The 18,974-nt window shown below is 56.0% G+C and overlaps 1 protein-coding gene across 6 annotated transcripts in view; it reads right to left on the reverse strand.

The window, feature by feature from the left end:
- Nucleotides 1-18,974, reverse strand: part of BANP (BTG3 associated nuclear protein) — a 113,534-nt gene that overhangs the window by 40,266 nt on the left and 54,294 nt on the right. For all 6 annotated transcript variants that reach the window (XM_086688726.1, XM_025920475.2, XM_086688727.1 and 3 more), the window contains one exon: nucleotides 5,799-6,038. In XM_086688726.1, the coding sequence (XP_086544852.1) occupies nucleotides 5,799-6,038 (240 nt within the window). The remainder of the gene's footprint in view (nucleotides 1-5,798; nucleotides 6,039-18,974) is intronic.

Here is an 18,974-nt window from a genome sequence, read left to right on the forward strand (position 1 = left end):
CCTGCTTCTGCTGCTTCCCCGGCAAGCTGTCTGCTCACCCCCTCCCTCCCAAAGAGCTGAAGCTCCGTCACCATTAAGTGCCTTCCCACATCCCGGAACGCCCATCCCGACACTGGTGGTTCAAATCATAAAACCGCACTCCAGCTCTCCAACAATGAGCCCCACAGAGGGCTGAGACGCACTGTGGGAAAAAGAAACAGAGCTGGCGATCTCACATCCTCGGTGGGTGGCATGGGGCTCATCAGCCACAGAGGAATGAAAACCACTATCACTGCTCACGTAACCTCAAGTTCAAGGGGAAAGAACAGAAGACTGCGTGCCAGAAATTTATTTCTTAGAATTGGTCTTCACTTGACAGCGACTGACCTAGAAAAACAACAGAAATCTTTAGCCCCCGAGTGAGGAGGACAGGTCACCCCACCTCCCCACAGACTGTGTGCTGTCCAGTGTCCAGGCCGCAGAGCCAGGCGAGGCCTGCTCCCCAGGCAGTGATGGCCCCGACTGAGGAGAAGCAGGAAAGGGAGGCTGAGGGCCTCCCCAAGGCCCTGTGTCCGGGCGACCTGTGAGCCAGGGCCCCGACTGTTCACCTTCTCACCTGTGCTCACCAAACCTGCCCCCCTCTGCACTCCCTCTGGCGCCTCGGCGTTACCAAACACATGTGCCGGGCACCCCCACAGAAGCCGCGTAAGACACCGCGTTCGAGGATCAAGCTCCGGAGAACCCGAGCCCTGTGCCCCGTGAAGTGTCCTCCGAAATCCACGTCCTTCCCAGAACCTCAGAACGTGACCTCCCTTGGAAAGAAGGCCGGCGCAGGTGTGCTGGGATCCCACGGGACTGGTGTCCTGACAAGGAGAGGAGAGGAGCGCGTCCACGGGGAGGACACGAGCAGTGACAGGAGCCGTGCTGTCCCACGCTGCCAGCCGGCTCCAGAATCGCAGGCTTCCGGCCTCCGGGGCGGAGAGAAGGGGGACTCCCTGCTGCTCTGAGCCCCCAGCGCGCAGCGCTCTGTGACTCTGTGACACCGCCCCGGGACGCCCCGAGCGCACCAGGGGAGCGCACCTCAGCTCATGCAGGTGGGCGCCAACGAGCTTCTGCGTCACGGCTGCGCGGTCACGAAACACCACCCTCTACTGGCGCAGCTGCTGGGACGGACCCGGGGGCCGCCATCCCCTGTGAACACAGGGCTCTGGCGTGTGCCAAGTGGAGTTCAGACCACCTCCCGAGGGCTCGGGGGCCCCACGGGACCTCACCCCCACACCAGCAGGCTTCGCGATACCTTCAGAGGTCTGCGACTGCCCACCCGACGGGTGCTTTCGTCGCGTTTCTAGCAACTCACACGGGCGAGCAACTTGCTCCACCATACAGTCCAGGAGAGGCTCGGTGATTCGCTGGGATGAACCGTAAGAACGAAAGTCGTATTTGCAAATCGAGGGGGAGAAGGCAACGGCTGGCGTTCTTAGCTGAGAGCCCCGCCCAAAAACGTTCCAGACGTTTACGGCTATACTAACGTGCTGCTTGTACACACGGCACACGACCTATACGGCTGAGGGAGCCCTCCAATTCGTGGGAGCCCTAAAGCTGCACCCTGAAAAGCGTGTATTTCTCAGGGAGTATTTTAGGCACCGCTTCCCTCCCGAAAACGCACATTCCCTCGTTAGAAAAGCGGTTCTCAGACACACGGCCTATGGATGTTTCAGAATTCCTTTTCCCCAGAGAAAGTAAAGAGAGAAAACTACTTCTGTTGACAAACAAAAAGGGGAAATTTAGATGAGAATCCTCCCCGTGATGACTGCACTTGGCGGCAGCAGCTGTCGCGTTCTGGAAGCCGTGAGCGAGGCTCCCGGGTCTGCAGGAAGCTGAAAACAGAGGCGGGCGCGACAAAGCCACTCTCGCCACTCTCGCCACTCGGCCCTCAGCAGTCCGATCCACTGCTTCACCTGTTGTTTTCTGGTTCTTGTGCAACAATTTGAACCGGCCCAAAGCTAGAAAAAATCAACAACTACTTTTAACGCCTCAAAATCACATCTAAAAGTTCCCACTGAGAGGGCCCCTCACCCGGGGAACAGCTTCTCACAGGAAGTCCAGGACGGGCTGCGGAGAGACGACAACAGGGGCCTAGTGTGTGTAGATGGTGCCCCTGCCCCCTTGCGGGCTGCCGTCCGAGTACGCGTGACGGCGCACATGGGACTGGCTCAAAGCCATGCGGTCAACCCTCCAGAGTCCTGACTCGAACCCAGCCCGCCTGTGCCCCTTCAGCCCAGGACTGTGCCCCGGCCACTAGGGGCCGAGGGGAAAGCCCAGGCCTCGCGATGGGAGGAGCCGGCAGGCAGGTGGGTGTGCAATGGGACTAGGCACCCCACCCTCCCACCCAGCCACTCCTCGAGCTCTGCCCAGGCCCCCGACACCCCGCTTCCACCCTCACCTGCTCCAGGCAGGTGTGACGGAGCCGGGCTCTCACGAGGGCCACATCCCGCCTGCCCGCCCACAGCAAAGGTGCAGCCCGCCCCAGGGTCTGCAGGGCTCCGGGCCCCGAGCCCGCGCCCCTCTTGCTCCTCTGGCTGGGAAGCTGGGAACGCAGGCTGCACGTGGCGGATGGGGCCACAAGCTCAGAGCCACGGTTAGATGGCTAGTTCCAGCCTAGTTCCAGGCGACTCCTCGCCTGCTCTCTCGACAGGCCCCGTCGGAGGGAGGGAGTCGGTGAGGGCAGGCCCCACGGCTCCAGGAAGGCTCCCTGTGGACGGTCTCTCACGACTGAGCGCAGGGGACTGTTTTCCTTTTGAAAAGCCACTCCTTCATTCTCCGCAAATCACATGTGAAAAAACAGCAAACACACGTAGTCGGGGTCAGGGACCCCCCCCCACTTCACGGACACCCGCAGGCCGCCCCGGCCTGGGAAAGAAACAGGCCAAGTGTGGCTGCTCGCACAAAGCAGCTGTCTGTGGCGGCGCTCCGCCGGCCCCCGGAACTCTTCCTCGGGCCCCCACAGGAACACGCGGGTGGGCCGGTCTCCCGCTGAAACACTCACAGGCCCCCACCACCTGGCTTGGAAGCAAATACAACCACTGTGCTGGCAACTCAGAAGTTTCTGACGGTCAATCGGTCCTCTGCTGCAGAGAAATCGGGCGATCTGACCTCCTGGGTCTCGGTTCAGCCAAGCCTTGCTCGTGTCTCCAGAATTCCTGGAGTCTGTCTGCCCCCCTCTGCTTCTACTGCTGCAACCTGGGCCGTACCCCCGTGTTAGTCTCTCAACACAGCCCCGCTACGACACCGTCCTTCTTCAGTCTCCCTGAAGGTCACCCTGCTAGCCGCCCCCCCCCCCCCCCCGAGCAGTTTCACAACCCGCACTACCGCGTGTCTCCGCGGTACCGGGCACCACAGGCACGGATGCCAGGTGCGGATGCGGGCACATTTCCATCCCCCAGGAGCTCACAAAGAGAGGCCGTCTGGGGCTGTGCTACCTTCTGGGAGAGGGCTTGGCTCGCCTGGCTGGCATGGGTGCGTGTGGTATCACAGCTGGTGAGCGCAGGGGATGCCCCAACCTCCCAGGGGACGTGCCCTGAACCTGCAAGGCCGGGGGAAACGGACAGCTCCCGTGCTGAGCCCCTACCGCGCGGCAGATGCCAGCATCTTGCGACTCCTGATGCCCCAGGAAGACAGCTCGGTTTCCCGGATGGTGGAGGGCTCATGGGAGAGCCCAGCTCCCACACACAGGAACAGAACCAGCCTGTCTGGCTGATGCAGCATGAACCCCCCCCCCCACACACACACACACAGTCTCCCTGGGCACCAGCACACTGGCCCCACCGCCACGTGCTTCTGCTCTGGGCCCCACCACCCCCCCGGCTTCCCCACCACCTCCAGGGAACCTTCTCCAAACCTCTGCCTAATAACCTGTACGTCACGGCCTGCACACAGGGCGCCCGTACTCCTTGGACTGATGCTCCAAGGCGCGTCTCCAAATGAGAGGCAACCACCCTCCAGCCTCCAGTCCTAGGAGCCCTGTCGACTCCCCATGGGAAGAGCAGCCCCCCAAACGGAGGCCACTGTGCCCATGCAGCCCTGGGCCCGGTCCAGGCCACAGACGGGGCCTCTCCATCAGGGCTCCCCTTCCAAGCCCCTGACACACTGTCAGGGCCGTGGCCATTTACAAACACCTGACAGCCCGCAGAGCCATCGGGAATCGGGGACCACGACTCCCTCACCTTCACAAACCCGCCACACAGGGCACCATGGGTCACGGGGTCACACACCACCCCACGGCGGCCTGTCGACACGCCAGCACGAGTCCTCGGGCTGCACACACACCACGTGCCCAGAGACCAGAGCGGCGCAGGCACACCGGAGGGTCCCAGCTGGCATCACGCTCCAGACCGGGGGCTGGCGGACGGCGGCAGCCCACCGCCTGCTGTTGAAAAATACCATTTTGTTGGAACACAGCCGGGCCTACTTGTTTTGTCAGTGGCCACTTCCAGGGCGGAGCGGTTCCAAGAGACCCCTCGGCCCACAGAGCCTGGCCCTCAGGAAAAGTCCGCCGCCGACCGTGAACCACTCTTGCCCCACCTCGGGGGCTGACGTCGGCTGGTTACATGAACGGCCTCTCAGAAGAGTACCAGGGAGGGTTCTCAGGATCCGTGACAGACACCCCTAGCGGGTCAGACAGGAGAGGCAGAAAGTGGAGGGCCAACAAATGGGGACACCATGGCGACGAGCCACTGTAGTGTAAGAGGGACCTGGGTTATGTTTCTTAGCGACTGCCAGGAAGATCTACAGTCAGGAGAAAATGCTCAGTTTTAACCTAAAGTATAAGAGAACAGGTAAAAACATACCTGCTATTCTTATAACAACTACGGAAAAAGTCTTTCTGTTTCTCTCTGTCCCCAACAGAAGGCTCATGGATCGACGTCAGAGAGTTTCCTGTGACAAAAACGACTCCTTCCTGGTGGGACAGCGCCCTTCCCTGGTCTGAGATAGTGAGTTCCAGGTAACCCACTCACTTCCCGCCCTTTGCTAGATGAGACTTAAACCTCACATTCAAGCACAGTGGCCCTCCAGAACCTGGGTCTCACACGCGGCTACCCAGCCTTTCTGTTAGAAGTCTCGTGTCTCGTGTCTTTCTGCTTCATTTTGTGTCTACATCATAAGCCACGTCAATGCGTCCCAGAGTCGGACGGGCCCTGTGGATCGGACGAACCCAGGGGTGAGAGGCAAGCGGGTGCTGCCGATAAGGATATGGGCCACCCGCAGGGCCACTTGCACCCCCTAAATTTCACCAATGGTACACAGGGATCACTGACTTGAGCACGGGGCCCTCTTCAAAGAGGAGGCACACCACACAGGCCGTGAGGATATCAGGACCAGCACCATGAGCTCCGCCGGCTACGGTCGGGAGGTCAGCCCATCAATAGCCCTCTTGGAAAGGAAGGAGGGAGACAGCACCCTACTCACGCCAGGGGGAAGCCAGGGAAAGGCTGCGGTCAGCAGAGGATGGGGAAGGCTCTGGCTCTGCTCCTCTCCAGGCCTCGGAACGGCCTGAGGACCAGTGAGGCCAGGGTCTGAAAGGCCCGTGCGCCCCCGGTCCTTCCCACGGGCAGGCACTGGCGATGTTCACTAAAGGAGACGCTCCATCCGGAAGTTCCTCTCCCGGCTCTGCGACTAGTGCCGAGGCCAGCATCCTCTCGAGCCAACAGTGTGGGTCCAGACTCGGCCCCGAGATGCTACCTTATACGACCCGCCCTCAGCCAGACCCTTCCCGCGACCAGGCACCAGCGGAGGTGAGCAGAGACAAAGGCCACACTTACACCGGATCCCGTAGATGGTGAGGGGGTCGAGCTGCTTCTTGCCGTGCTTGCCCTGGCCCGAGAGGTTGGACACGGCCTGCACCTCCCGGTGGAAGAGGTAGTCCAGCAGCGTCAGCGCCATCTTCTCAGCGGTGCGGCAGTTGGTGCTGATGTGGAGCATGTCGGACGGGATGATAGCACAGCGCACCCGCATCTCCGGGTTGTTCTCGTCGCCCAGCCAGGTGCCGTTGGGGTAGTCCTCTGGGAGAGACAGGACACAGTCTCACGTAAGCTCACGAGTCCAAAGCACCCCGTGCTCAACTCAAACGCACTCGAGAAGGATCCTCCCTGGGGGCTGTTGGCGAACTGCTCTCCCAACTTCCAGAGCACGGCCAAGAGCCCCGGGGCGACCCCCCAAGGTCACAAAGGAGAGGTGTGGACACCTACAGCTGACCAGAAACCAGTGCATCGTTTCCAAAAGAGCCGCCGCGGTTTCCTGCGATCCATCTCGGAGACAAGATGTAACACCGTGACCCGTAAACACCCCAATGCCTTCCAGTTGGGCTTCCCTGGGGCCAGGCTGGCCCCACAACCTCAGTGAAAAGCACACAGAATGCAGAGCGCCGTGCACCGTCACCCGGTCTGCAGCCGGGGAGACGGGGCTGCCCACAGCCCTCGCGAGTCTGGTGGCAGAAGGCCCCGCAGCGCCGGACGAGGTGCCGCCCAGACCCGACACCTGGGTCTCAATGTCCGGAAGCGGGGACACCAAACGGGCTCTAGCCTCCAACCGATTCCCTCCACAACTGCCGCAGGGGAGCTTCACCAGCGACTTCTAAACACCGTGCTTGTTTTCGGCCTGCTGGCACCCGGAAGGACAGCAAGCAAGAGTGGTCCCGAGAGTGTTAGTGTCAGGGATCGGGAGGGGGGCTCCCTCGGGTTCCAGCAGCAGGATAGCCACCTGGAGCCCACCGGCCTCTGGGGCGACAAGAACCCACGCACAGCCCTGGAAGTGCTCTGAGAAGAAGCCGTGTGGAAGCCAGGCACATCCCACGGGAGAAAACGGATCTGCTGCCCTGCACCGCGGGGGAGGCAGCCGGCCAGCTCGGGGGGACAAGGGGCTCCAGGGCTGCGCAGACCGGCCCGTACTCTCCTCACTGCGGAGCCCTTCCCTGAGGGCTCGGGGCTCCCCAGTCCTGTTCTGTGGACCTCCCCCACCCCCACCCCTCTCCCTTCCCACCTTTGACCTCCCAGCAGTGAAGCTGGAAGTCTATCACTGGAGAGCACCTTCCCCTGACCTCCTATTCAGAGCACGGTGACCTTTTTCCTCTCCTTGTGGAAACTTCGTTCCCTGCCACACGTGCTTTCCTTAACCCTGAAAACTGCGCCATTCGTGATCTTAAAATCCCAAAAGTACCATTTTATGTAACGAAAAGCCCCGAGTCTCGCTTGACTGCAGGAGCAGGGCATACAGGAGGGACGGGGTCTGGTGCCTGGGGAGCTGCAGGTCTCTGGGACCCGGGTAGTCAAGGGGCCGCGTGCGCTGCTGACACCTGACCTCTGACTCCAGCAGACCCGACACCCTTGACCAGGTCTGGAGAGAGGCACCGCTCCACATGGTGTCAAACGCTCTGGATTCGTTAGTTCTTCCAGGTCTCCCCACACCCAGGCTGGCTACCCCGGCGAGCCGCCCAGTCTTCTCTCTGGCCACCTCGCCCTCGAGAGAGTTCTGCGAGGAAGGGCTCCAGGACCAGCAGACGATGGAGCTCCCGGCCTCTCGTGCAAGCAACTCGTCTGTGCCTCTGCAAACTGAAAATCGTTACAAGCCCCAGACTTGGGCTTTCTCAAGGGTGATGTGACATGCAAACGCCCAGAGCTCAGCGTTCACGTGGGGGAAGGCCGGCCACCGCGATGACAGGGAGACAGGCCCACGGCTCGGGGAGAGGGAAGGGGGCGGGCAGTGGGGTGGCTAGCGCCCCTCCCATCTGGAAGGGGAAACCTCACCCCGGCGGTGTGCCAGATGCAGATCAGATCCAGCTCCCCCCGGACCCGGGGAGGACACGGTGGGGCAGAGACCAGGCTCTTGGCCAGGCTGGCTTCCGAGCCAGACCCTTAGCAAGGGGCGTTGGCTTTGCTCAGGCACAGATTCCTTCCAGTCGTTGCAAGAGTGACCTAGACTGCGTGTGAAAGGGCTCCCTGTCAAACTTCAACTCAAAGGAGCCTCAACCTTTGGCAGAAGGAAGCTCCGCTTATGATCAGAACTGCCGGGAAACCCGACGGCTTTCCAGACCAGTTCTTCTGATGCTGACACGGAAGCTAGCTGAGGTGTGGGAGAGAGCCCCTGCATCAACAGGCCACCGTGGGACGGCAGGGGCGTTTACAGGGAGAGCCGCAACCTCCCTCTGGGAGCCTGGGACAGAAGAGGGACACCAGCTTTCTGACAAGCGGGCCGTAAGTCACGTCGCAGCCACGGTTATCGCTGCTTCAACATTTCTCACGAGCTTTATTTTGAAATGTCCCAATGTTTACATTCCGACCTCCCCGAAACAGAAAACGTCCCCATGAAGGGCAACCAGCTGGGCCCTGCTTTGCCAAAAGCCTGGAGCAGAGCAAGTAGAGAGCCCGTCTGTGACCCATGCCTCCACCCTGCCCCTTTGCAGGAGCCTCTCCCAGCTGAGCTCCTGAACCCGGAGGTGTGCACCAGCACCAGGCGAGGCTCAGTAACCCTGTCGAGATGCCCACGTCACCACCGGGGGCCGAGCGGCGGCCGGAGCACCACTTAGGGCGGCTGAGGCGAGGCTCCTGGCTTTAGCGAAGGGCAGAAAACAAATCACCCATCTTGGCCGCTGGAACTGAGAATAAGCGATGAGTAGCCAGCGTCATCTCTCAGAGACACCAGTGGTTTACAAGTGAGGGAGCAGAGCCGCGGGCACATGCTCAGTAGATGCACATTTGTGAGCATCACTCAGCTACTACCACGCTCGGCCCGCGTACAGAAAGACAGGCTGGCACGTGATCTACACGCAGATGGACGGGACTCGCGGGGCGGTCTCGAGGTCGTATCCGAGATGCCACGAAGGCTCGAACGTCTAGAGTATTTACGTCTAAAATCCCTACTGGGCAACTCCACGCCTGGCACGGGCTCTAATGGTCAGTATCAAAATCCCCAGTGAGCCCAGTTGCGATTACACCACAGAGTGGAAGGACTTCCCTCCACCTGCAGCAATCAGGTCAAGACACAAAGCAAGTAGGGGAAGGAGGGAGGGAGAACAGAGATGGGGGAGTGACCCTATGTTGCTGAGAACTGACAGATAGGGGACACTGGGGAGTGGACGGGATGACAGAAGGACTCCTTTGGCCACTGATGAGGTTACTCGCCAGCTCAAGAACACGTCTCAGTACAGGAACTACCGTGTTGAAACCTTTCGGGGCACCTGGGTGGCTCAGTCAGTTTAGCGTCGAACTTGGTTCCGGCTCAGGTCACACCTCACGGTTTGTGAGTTCAAGCCTGATATCCAGCCATGCGCTGACAGCGCAGAGCCTGCTTGGGATCCTCTCTCTCCCCCTCTCTCTGTTCCTTCCTGGCTCCTACCGGCTTGCGCGCTGCTCTCTCTCTCTCTCTCAAAATAAGCTTAAAACAAAGAAACCTTCCACGCTGCAAGCCCTTGCTGCTGACTTAACTGTGAATACCGTCAAACCCAAGGTGACTGACGTCTAATGACGTCTTTGTTGGACCTGAATGTTTGAACAGGAGGACCCCTGTGAGCCCACAGGGAAGGGTGGCAGCATCCTGAGCCATGAGGGGCACAGAGCCACGCCGCACCTGCCTCCCCGGCCACCACAGACACCCCCCGTGGGCTGGCACAAGCGACGCTGCCCAAGATTGCTGCAGCCTTTCTCGGGAACGGGTAACGTGACTGTGCTGAGCAAGCACCACACGTTTACGTAATGTTGTCAGAGCAACGTAAACGCTGGACAAGGGCTCAGGGCTGTCTTCCCAACAGTCACCCACATCTCGTCGGGCTGATACCAAGACCGCGTGCCTGGGACGCGCAGGACGTGACTCAGTCAAGGACGAGCAGCTCAGGTCTCTGCAAATACCCCCTGAACCGCAGCACTCACTCCAGCCCTGAGAACCAGCTTCCTTCCAGGCTGCCCTGCACACCCAGCCCGCCCTCGGTCCCCACCTCAGGGAAGTGTCTTCCTCCACCAGAGCCGTGCCTTCTACGCCGTGAGGCCTCCCACCGGCGCCACGGCCCCACGAATCAGAAGCCCCTTAGCACGGGGCCTCCGACACCTGCCCGCCTGTGCCAAGAGCACCTCACCTCGTCCAAACCCTGTACTCTGGCCCTGGCGCTGAAACAGCGTCATGCAGAAGACCATTCTTCCAAACGGCACCCGACTGGACAGCCTCGTGGTTCCAGAACAACAAAGAAAAACATCAACAAACCGACACTGTGACAAACGTGTAAATCAAGTATTTTCAAAAAGATTCCAACTCTCCGAAGGCAACACGTGATGCTAAATGAGAGAACAAAGTTACACATCAAAGCTAAGCCTCATTTTTTTCATGTCGGACGTGATTAATCGTAAGACTAATTCATCAGCAATGAGTCTGTCCTCAGCAACTGGCCTCTGCTAAGAGCGCCACAGAAGAGAACACTGAAGGGCAAGTCCTCAGCCGAGGACACCAACGCCACCAGGAGAATCGCGATGCTGGGACAACGGCCAGGGTGGACGCGGGGGGCGGGTGGTCTCCTCACCAGGCCCTCACAGGAAGTTGGCTTCCGTTCTAGCAAGGGCTCCCCACTCCTTACTGACACCTATCAGCAAAAACACCTGTCCTCCGTGCCAAGCACATGGGCTTCTGGAAATGCTACCAGAATACTCTGGAGGATGAAAGATGTCAGTTTAAATTCCTCTAGAAAACAGTTTTGAAGGTCCTCAAAAAATTAAAAAGAGAACTGCCCTACGACCTAGCAATTGCACGACTAGGCATTTATTCAAGTGATACAGGTGTGCTGATTCGAAGGGGCACATGCACCCCAATGTTTACAGCAGCACTATCGACAACAGCCAAAGTATGGAAAGAGCCCAAATGTCCATCGGCAGATGAATGGGTAAAGAAGATGCGGTTTACATATACGATGGAGTATTACCTCGCAATCGAAAAGAAGGAAATCTTGCCATTTGCAACTATGTGGATGGAACTGGAGGGTATCATGCTAAGTGAAATTAGTCAAAGACAAACATCATAGGACTTCATTCATATGAGAACTTTAAGAAACAAAACAGATGAACATAAGGGAAGGCAAGCAAAAACAATATAAAAACAGGGAGGGGGACAACCCATAAGATACTTAAATACAGAGAAAAAACAGAAGGTTGCTGGAGGGGCTGTGGGAGGGGGGATGGGCTAAATGGGTGAGGGGCATTAAGGACTTGGGAGAAGCACTGGGTGTTACACATAGGGGATGAATCACTGGAATCTACTGCCGAAATCACTGTTGCACCACATGCTAACCGACCTGGATATAAATTTAAAAAGTAATTAAAAAAATAAAAAAACCACAAAAAAGTTAAAGATACGTACCAAAAATATTATTAAGGTTTAGCATTCAAAAAAAATCCTACAGTATTATTTCAAGAAATGATGCTTCCCCCCCAAAAGTAAATTACTCTAAAAAATGAGTTTCCCTTACCCCCCACCCTCCTATCACTCCTGAAAATAACAGTTTAAATTTCCTGCATAACACAGGAAATTATCCAGAAACTTTATTCCAATCAAACGTCTCAAAAATTCTTAGAAGGCATTTTACGACCTATTTACAAACTATTCACCCCTAACTTCACCAGGCACTCTGTGAGTCCCAGGCATGTGGTCTCTAGAGCAAGAAGTCAAGCCCAGTGGACAAGAACTACAGCCCAAGTCACGCTGCCCAACACAGAAATGACAAATCACTGCCACGGAAGCAGGGGACCCACGCCAGTGGGAGAAAGGACCCCCGGGCTCCACCGTCACCATCTGTGGTCGTCGGAGTGTTGAGCAGCACCTCCAGGACCCCCGGCAAGAAGAGAGGACACCGGAGACGCTCGGGCCCCCCGCCTCCACAGGGTCATACCGGCCGACCAGCTGGTTTAGTTTCGTGCCCTCGTGGAAACACTCAGCCCTAACCTACTTCCAATGCGGGAGCGAGAACCCGGTCTGGACTCCAGCTTCTCGCCAGGACAATGAATCAGGTCCTTCAAATGGAAAACAAGATGAAACGTCCTTTCACATAAATATCTGAGAAATTTACCTTTTAACGATCCATAGAGGACTTAGTTTACCAAAACAGCTTGGTCAGTTTGGGCATCGGAAACAATAGAGAAAGGTTCTGCTGGCTTTATTTAAAAACTAGCAGATTATGAGAAAAAGAAACTTGCCTTCTATTCCAATCATTTAAATTCTCAATGCAATTAGCTGGCACTTCTGCAAAGTCTAACGTAATGAAAAACTGAGCGGTAACTTGAATTTTCTTGCCATTAAAACACTTGAGTACAAATATTTGTTCTGAGGTCTACTTGAGCTCCAGGAAGGCGAACAGAAGAAAGCACCAAGCCGCGAGCGGCTGCCACATTCTCACGACAGTACAGGTTCAACGGAGAGAAAAGGGCCACCTGGCGTCATGCTCCCTCTCAATACTTGCTGGCACACGTGTGCACAGACGCGCCCGACCACCACGCGCACTCCCCTCCAGTGACGGCAGTGAGCCTTGCCAAACTCACTGCGTGCCCAGGGCCCAGGCCTGAACACGCTCTCTCCCCGGATGGCACCGACCCAGCACTCACGCGAGCCGGGACTTCACGCGGCCAACTGCAGCTCGGGCGCTCTCTGCTCAGGGCGTTGCTGCCAACATGTGTGTGTGACCGCAAAGTGGCAGGGGCGGGGAAAGTGGTTACCAGCCACTCCAAACGCCGTCTCGCTCCAACCAACCCTAACTCACCACCTCACCTGTTTCCAAACACAACGTGGTTCTGCCCGTCCTGCCTGCCAGCCACGAAAAACGTCTCAGTCATGGAGTCCCGTGTGTCTGCAGCACCATGGAGAGAAGGGCAAGGGAGCGGGTGCCCGCCTCCTGTGAACGTGCTGCTGGGGCACGCTTGTGGGTCCCGGTGATGCTCCCAGAGGCCCGACACCCTCGGGGAGGGCTGTCCATAGCCGTGGGCATCTGTTGGCTGTGACTGAGACGCCACGTAATCGCTTCTCTGTCATCGTGAGAAGTGACGCTACCCCGAGGACAGTGAACAAACAAAAGAAGGCAACACTCGGTGACTCAGTAGGGGCCCCAGGGTTTCTCAGAGATACGGGACACGGTCACAGCAAACCTCACATCAACTTCGTTCAAAGTCAGCCTCCACCATCTCCGGACAAGACTTCAGGGAACAGACTGCTAGTCGTGACTGGTGTCAGGCTGCATTTTCCACCTCGACCAAAAAGTAACTTTCACCTGGCTTCTGTTAAGGCCTGCCAATTTAATGAATTTCAAAAGCAACGTACTGCGTACTACGGAAGACACAGCTCCTAACAGGAATGGCACCACAGGGTGAATCCCTCAGAGGCTCCAGGAGCCCGGCGCTCACACGTCTCCTGTGGCCCTCACCGCCCAGCACACCCGACTCGCCGCGTCCCCGTCCTGAGCCAGACACTTCCTGGAGCAAACATCATCAGCCTCTGGCGTGAGGACAAGCCCAGTAAGGTCTGCTGCTTTTAAAACTGACCGATGGCGTGCGGCTTTCTCCACGCTGCTGCGTGGAGCAGGGGCGGCGAGGACAGGGTGGCCCGGCCTGCAGGCTCTGGCCGTGCTCATCGAGAGCAGCCCCGGTGAGCCGACCAAGGCTTTCCAAGACGTGCCCAACCGGGCCGGCCTCCCAGCACTGAGTCACTCATGATACAACTTGGCACCGACTTCTAAATCCTTGAAATTCAGGTGCTTACACTCCGAATGTGCCTCTTATTCACATGCGTCACCCTCAAAGAGCGCTGAGGACACTCTGACCTCCGACCGACCCACGAGAACGGACGACCCGCCTGCCATTGTGGCATTAGACACAGTTGACATTGCACCCGTTGCCCGAACAACCATGCTCATTTGGGAGCGATGTGACGTCTGTGAGCTGAAAACAGATTGATAATTGGGGGTTTTCAAAGAGGCAACTCAAGAGGACTGAGGTACACACAGGATACTACGGAAAAGGGACAAAACCAATGGTCTCTGGCACCGGAGCCACTGTGAGTGCGTCGCACAGAAACCACACGAGCACACCGCCGACCGGACGGCAAGGCTGCCGGCTCGGGCCAGGTTGCCCCACTCGGCCCGAGTCGTCACGAGCTCGCCCGTGACCACCACAGTGGAGACCAAGGACGCCTCGGTCCTTTGCCCCCGAAGAGTGGGAACCACCGGGCATAGACACGGGGTCTCCGGGAGGCGTCACGCGCTGCCCGTTCTGGAACGCGGGGCGAGGTGCTGCAACGGCCTCCCGGCACGGCCCGTCCGCCACGGTCTGCCGCGCCCGAGGACGCACCGGCATCCTTAACGCCGGTCGGTCCTTGTTAACCTCGCCGGGACCGGTCGCCAACCTGTCTGTGATCCCGCTCTTGTGGGAGCCCACTTACGACGGCCGATATGCTGGCTTTTAGTGTTATGACCTCATGAAGAATTTGTTTCAAAAAAGTTTCTGTAAAATAAATTATGTAAATACATCCTCGAGAAACATTCCCGGCTACACTTCCTTCTTCACACATGCAGGCTGATGTTCTGTGAACACGGCAATCTGCACCCGTCGTATTTCACGGCCCCTGGAGCCGTCCCCTTCCTGGCGCCGTGACTGACGACCTTTCCCAAATGAACCGCTACCGCCAGATGTTACCTTGCTGCCCCCCACCGAGTACATCCCAGAGATTTACCACATAAGTCATGTTACTGACTGGGCTTTGGAACATTCATGAGGCCAATTTCCAACAATAATCCAATTATAACTCAAGTACCATCCCTCCCCATTAAAGCTGAGTACCCAACATCTTATGAGAAGGATTACTCAAGTTTTTTAAGAATTCTCAAGTGCGGGGCGCCTGGGTGGCGCAGTCGGTTAAGCGTCCAACTTCAGCCAGGTCACGATCTCGCGGTCCGTGAGTTCGAGCCCCGCGTCGGGCTCTAGGCTGATGGCTCAGAGCCTGGAGCCTGTTTCCGATTCTGTGTCTCCCTCTCTCTCTGCCCCTCGCCCGTTCATGCTCTGTCTCTCTCTGTCCCAAAAATAAATAAACGTTGAAAAAAAAAAATTAAAAAAAAAAAAAAAAAAAGAATTCTCAAGTGCAAAGACAGCAAGAATTTAGACTCTTTATTAAGAAATCACTGGGGCGCCTGGGTGCCGCAGTCGGTTAAGCGTCCGACTTCAGCCAGGTCACGATCTCGCGGTCCGTGAGTTCGAGCCCCACGTCAGGCTCTGGGCTGATGGCTCAGAGCCTGGAGCCTGTTACCGATTCTGTGTCTCCCTCTCTCTCTGCCCCTCCCCCGTTCATGCTCTGTCTCTCTCTGTCCCAAAAATAAATAAACGTTGAAAACAAAAAAATAAATAAATAAATAAAATAAAATAAATAAATAAATAAATAAATAAATAAAAGAAATCACTAAATCTGGGGCGCCTGGGTGGCTCAGTCAGTTCAACATTCCACTTCGGCTCAGGTCATGATCTCACGGCTTGTGAGTTCGAGACCCGTGACGGGCTCTGTGCCGACAGCTCGGAGCCTGGAGCCTGCTTCGGATTCCGTGTCTCCCTCTCTCTCTGCCCCTCCCCCACTCACACTGCATCTCTCTTTCTCTCTCTCTCAAAAAATAAATAAATAAATAAATAAACAAACATTAAAAATTAAAAAAAAAAATCACTAAGTCTCTTCGTTGATTTTAACACATTCCATTTTTGGTCCTATTTTAGCTGCTTTGTTTCTGACTCGGCCAGCTTAACCTCTGAGTGATGATACCCCAATGCTGATCTATGACCGCAATGCCAAGAGAAGAGAGGAATTGGAACCAGAGTAAGTTTACTGCCCACTGCCCTCAACAGTTAGCACTCCTCTGATTCTGAGGAAATCTATGCCGTGACAGACAAAATAGCCTACACAAAAACACGGGGACAAAATGCTACGATACCTCGCAGTAAATAATAGGACTCCAAATGTGATATAAAACGACACGTCAACTCAGGCAAACCGTCTGGAATTCTTAAGAAATAAACCATTTTGAAACCTGTGGTTTCTAAAACCACAAACACTTAAATGCTTTTTTCTCTACGAAGGTAAGAACGGTCTGCGTACTTGCAGCTCTGGGTTGTCAGCAGGAATTAAATGACCCCACGAAAGCCGAGCTCAGGGCCCTTCAGAGCTCTGCGTGTGAACGGTGCTTCTCTAACACAAGTAGCTGCCTGACGCTCTCTCCAGCTCAGCGAGGGGTTCTAGTCGTTGGGCAAAGCGCTCACCCACCTCTCCGCACACCCATCCGCCTCACAGACGTGTTTCACGGAACATGCCACTATCGGTCGATAGCAACTCTGATACGAGATGTTAGCGGAGTAGCTTCTTCCTCAACAGTTACATCCGAGGCACCCACTTAAAGAGGACTCCGTCCGCCTCTGTGCCTCCCACACAGACCACGGTGCCACGAGGGCGGCGCGGCCCGGCCTCCACACAGCAGGCAAAGTGCCGGCGGGGACCCTCCCAAGGAGTGTCAGCACAACAAACGTGTCACCGCACGTTTTCTCCTAGTGCAACGGTCAGGCAGAATGCTCCTGAATTATGACCTCTTCTTTGATATAAGGTAAAATTCAGAATCAGTCAACTCTGTCTCGTCTGCCCAATCCTAATAACAGGTACCGTCCAAGAGTCATATCTGATGGAAACAATCTGCTAGAGAGTAACGCTTTTGACAAATGCATCAGCTCATAAAGAACTCAGACTCAGATCAAAAGAAAATCTGTATTTTTCCCCCCCGCAGACATTTATAAGCTGGAAATTTGACCCCTTTTTCTATGTTCATTTGTGTCACTCTGTAGTTTCTCCAAGTGAAATATATCTCACACTAATCACATCACAGTAACACACATAAAAAGATGAAATATGTTGTATCTACGACAACCTCAGAAACTCCTGGCGTTATCGAGTGTTACGCGCCTCAGGTGACGCACTTTAGACCGAACAAACACCGGGCCGTAAGTGGCTGGTCAGACCTGTGTGCGTGCCCGCCCAGGACCCACCCGGACAGAGAGAACAATCAGGCTTCTCTGCGACTGCTGCGAACACCATCTCCTCCACGGATGTTTAATGCCCGTTCGCCGACACTGGCGACACCCCTCTCTTTCTTAAATTTAATGTGTAAGAAATTGACCCAGTGATTCCACTGCCGGGTGCTACCCAAGAGAAACAAAACCACACGTTCTCCCAAACAGCTGTTCACGAACGTTCCGAACAGTTAAAAAGCGGAAGCACCCCAAGTGTCCGTCGGCAGATGAGCAGATGAACAAAGTGTGGTCCATTCACACGACGGAGAAGGACCCAGCCACAGAAGGATCGGAGCGGCGATACTCGCCACACCGTGGACGGCACTGCACGGCCCACGTGTGCCAAGTGCCTGCAGCACGTAATTCCAAAGACAGGAAGTGGACAGTGGCTGCCAGGGCTGCTTTCCAGGGTGACAGAGATGTCCCGGCATTAGAGCAGGGGCTCGGTGTACAACTATGTGAATGTACTTTAAAAACCCACTGAATTGTACGCTTTACGATGGTAAACTTTAGGGCACCTGCGAGGCTCAGACAGCTTAGCATCCAACTCTTGATCTCAGCTCAAGTCATGATCTCACAGTTTGTGAGTTCAAGCCCCATGTCGGGCTCTGGGCGGACAGCTCAGAGCCTGCTTGGGATTCTCTCTCTCCCTCTCTCTCTACTCTCCCCTGCCCATGCTCCGTCTCTCTCTCTCTCTCTCTCAAAATAAATAAGTAAATGTAATAAATAAATAAATAAGTAAATAGGTCAAATCTATGGTAATTAAATTAGATGTTTCTTAATTAAAAAAGAAACTTTTTTTTAATGTTTATTTTTGAAAAAGAAAGAAATAGAGTACAAGCAGGGGAGGAGCAGAGAGAGAGGGAGACACAGACTCCGAAGCAGACTCCAGGCTCCAAGCTGTCAGCATAGAGCTCGATGCAGGGCTTGAACCCACAAACCCTGAGATCACGACCTGAGCCAAAGTCAGACGCTTAACAGACTGAGCCCCCCAGGCGTCCCTGATCTCGGTTTTTTTAAAAGGCGGTCACTAAACTCTGTTTCTCTCCCTGCTCCTGCTCTGCTGTCCTGATCCTTGCTATTTATGTCAGAAGTGAGCAAGACTTTGAGAAAAACACTGTTTTCAATGTTTCAGATACGGTAACTGGTCTCACAGAAACATCGTGGCTAGGTAAATCTACATCATCGTTTTAGGAAAGCTACGTTGCATTTTTAGTCAAAATCAACAACTCAGACGTAAAGCAAAAAACCGCACAAGTTTACCAGTGAATAAAGCACAGGCTTTACAGGTCGGGAACACGGCACTAACACGCCTGCACTCCCCCTCCTCCCCGTGCTGTGGGAGGCCATGTGGGCAGCCCACGTCGACCCGCGTTGGCCTGCAGAGGCAGGACAGAGGCACCAGGTGGCTACGGAGACTGTGGCAGGAGAAGTAGGGGGACAGGACACAGTGTGGGCGAAACGGGCTCCGGTCCGGGTGCCCGCCAAGCAGCTCCCTCTGCCTCTCGCGGGAGGTGGCACAGTCCCCTCTGGGCACCTACGTCTGGCCCCCAGCAGAGACGTGGAGAGACCTTTGTTCAAAGGCAATGATCAGCTCCTGGCTCTAGAAGCACAGCGGTGTGTCCGTCACTAGAAAGCCTTCAGAAACCGCCTGAATGTGCGTAGAATTTCCACTGTCTCCTACCACGTTTTACAAATAGCAAACACATACAGATGTCCCTCAACTCAGGATGGGGTCATGTCCCAAAATACCTATCACGGGTTTGGAAACATTCAAAGTCAAAAATGTACTTAACGCCCCTAACCTACCAAACATCGTGCCCCAGCCCGGCCCAGCTTCACTGTGCTCACAGCGCTCACGGCAGCCTGTCGCTGGGCGGAGTCATCTCG

Source organism: Puma concolor, chromosome E2 (genome assembly GCF_028749965.1).
Source record: "Puma concolor isolate L17-30 chromosome E2, mPumCon1.1.hap2, whole genome shotgun sequence".
NCBI classification, from domain to species: Eukaryota; Metazoa; Chordata; class Mammalia; order Carnivora; family Felidae; genus Puma; species Puma concolor.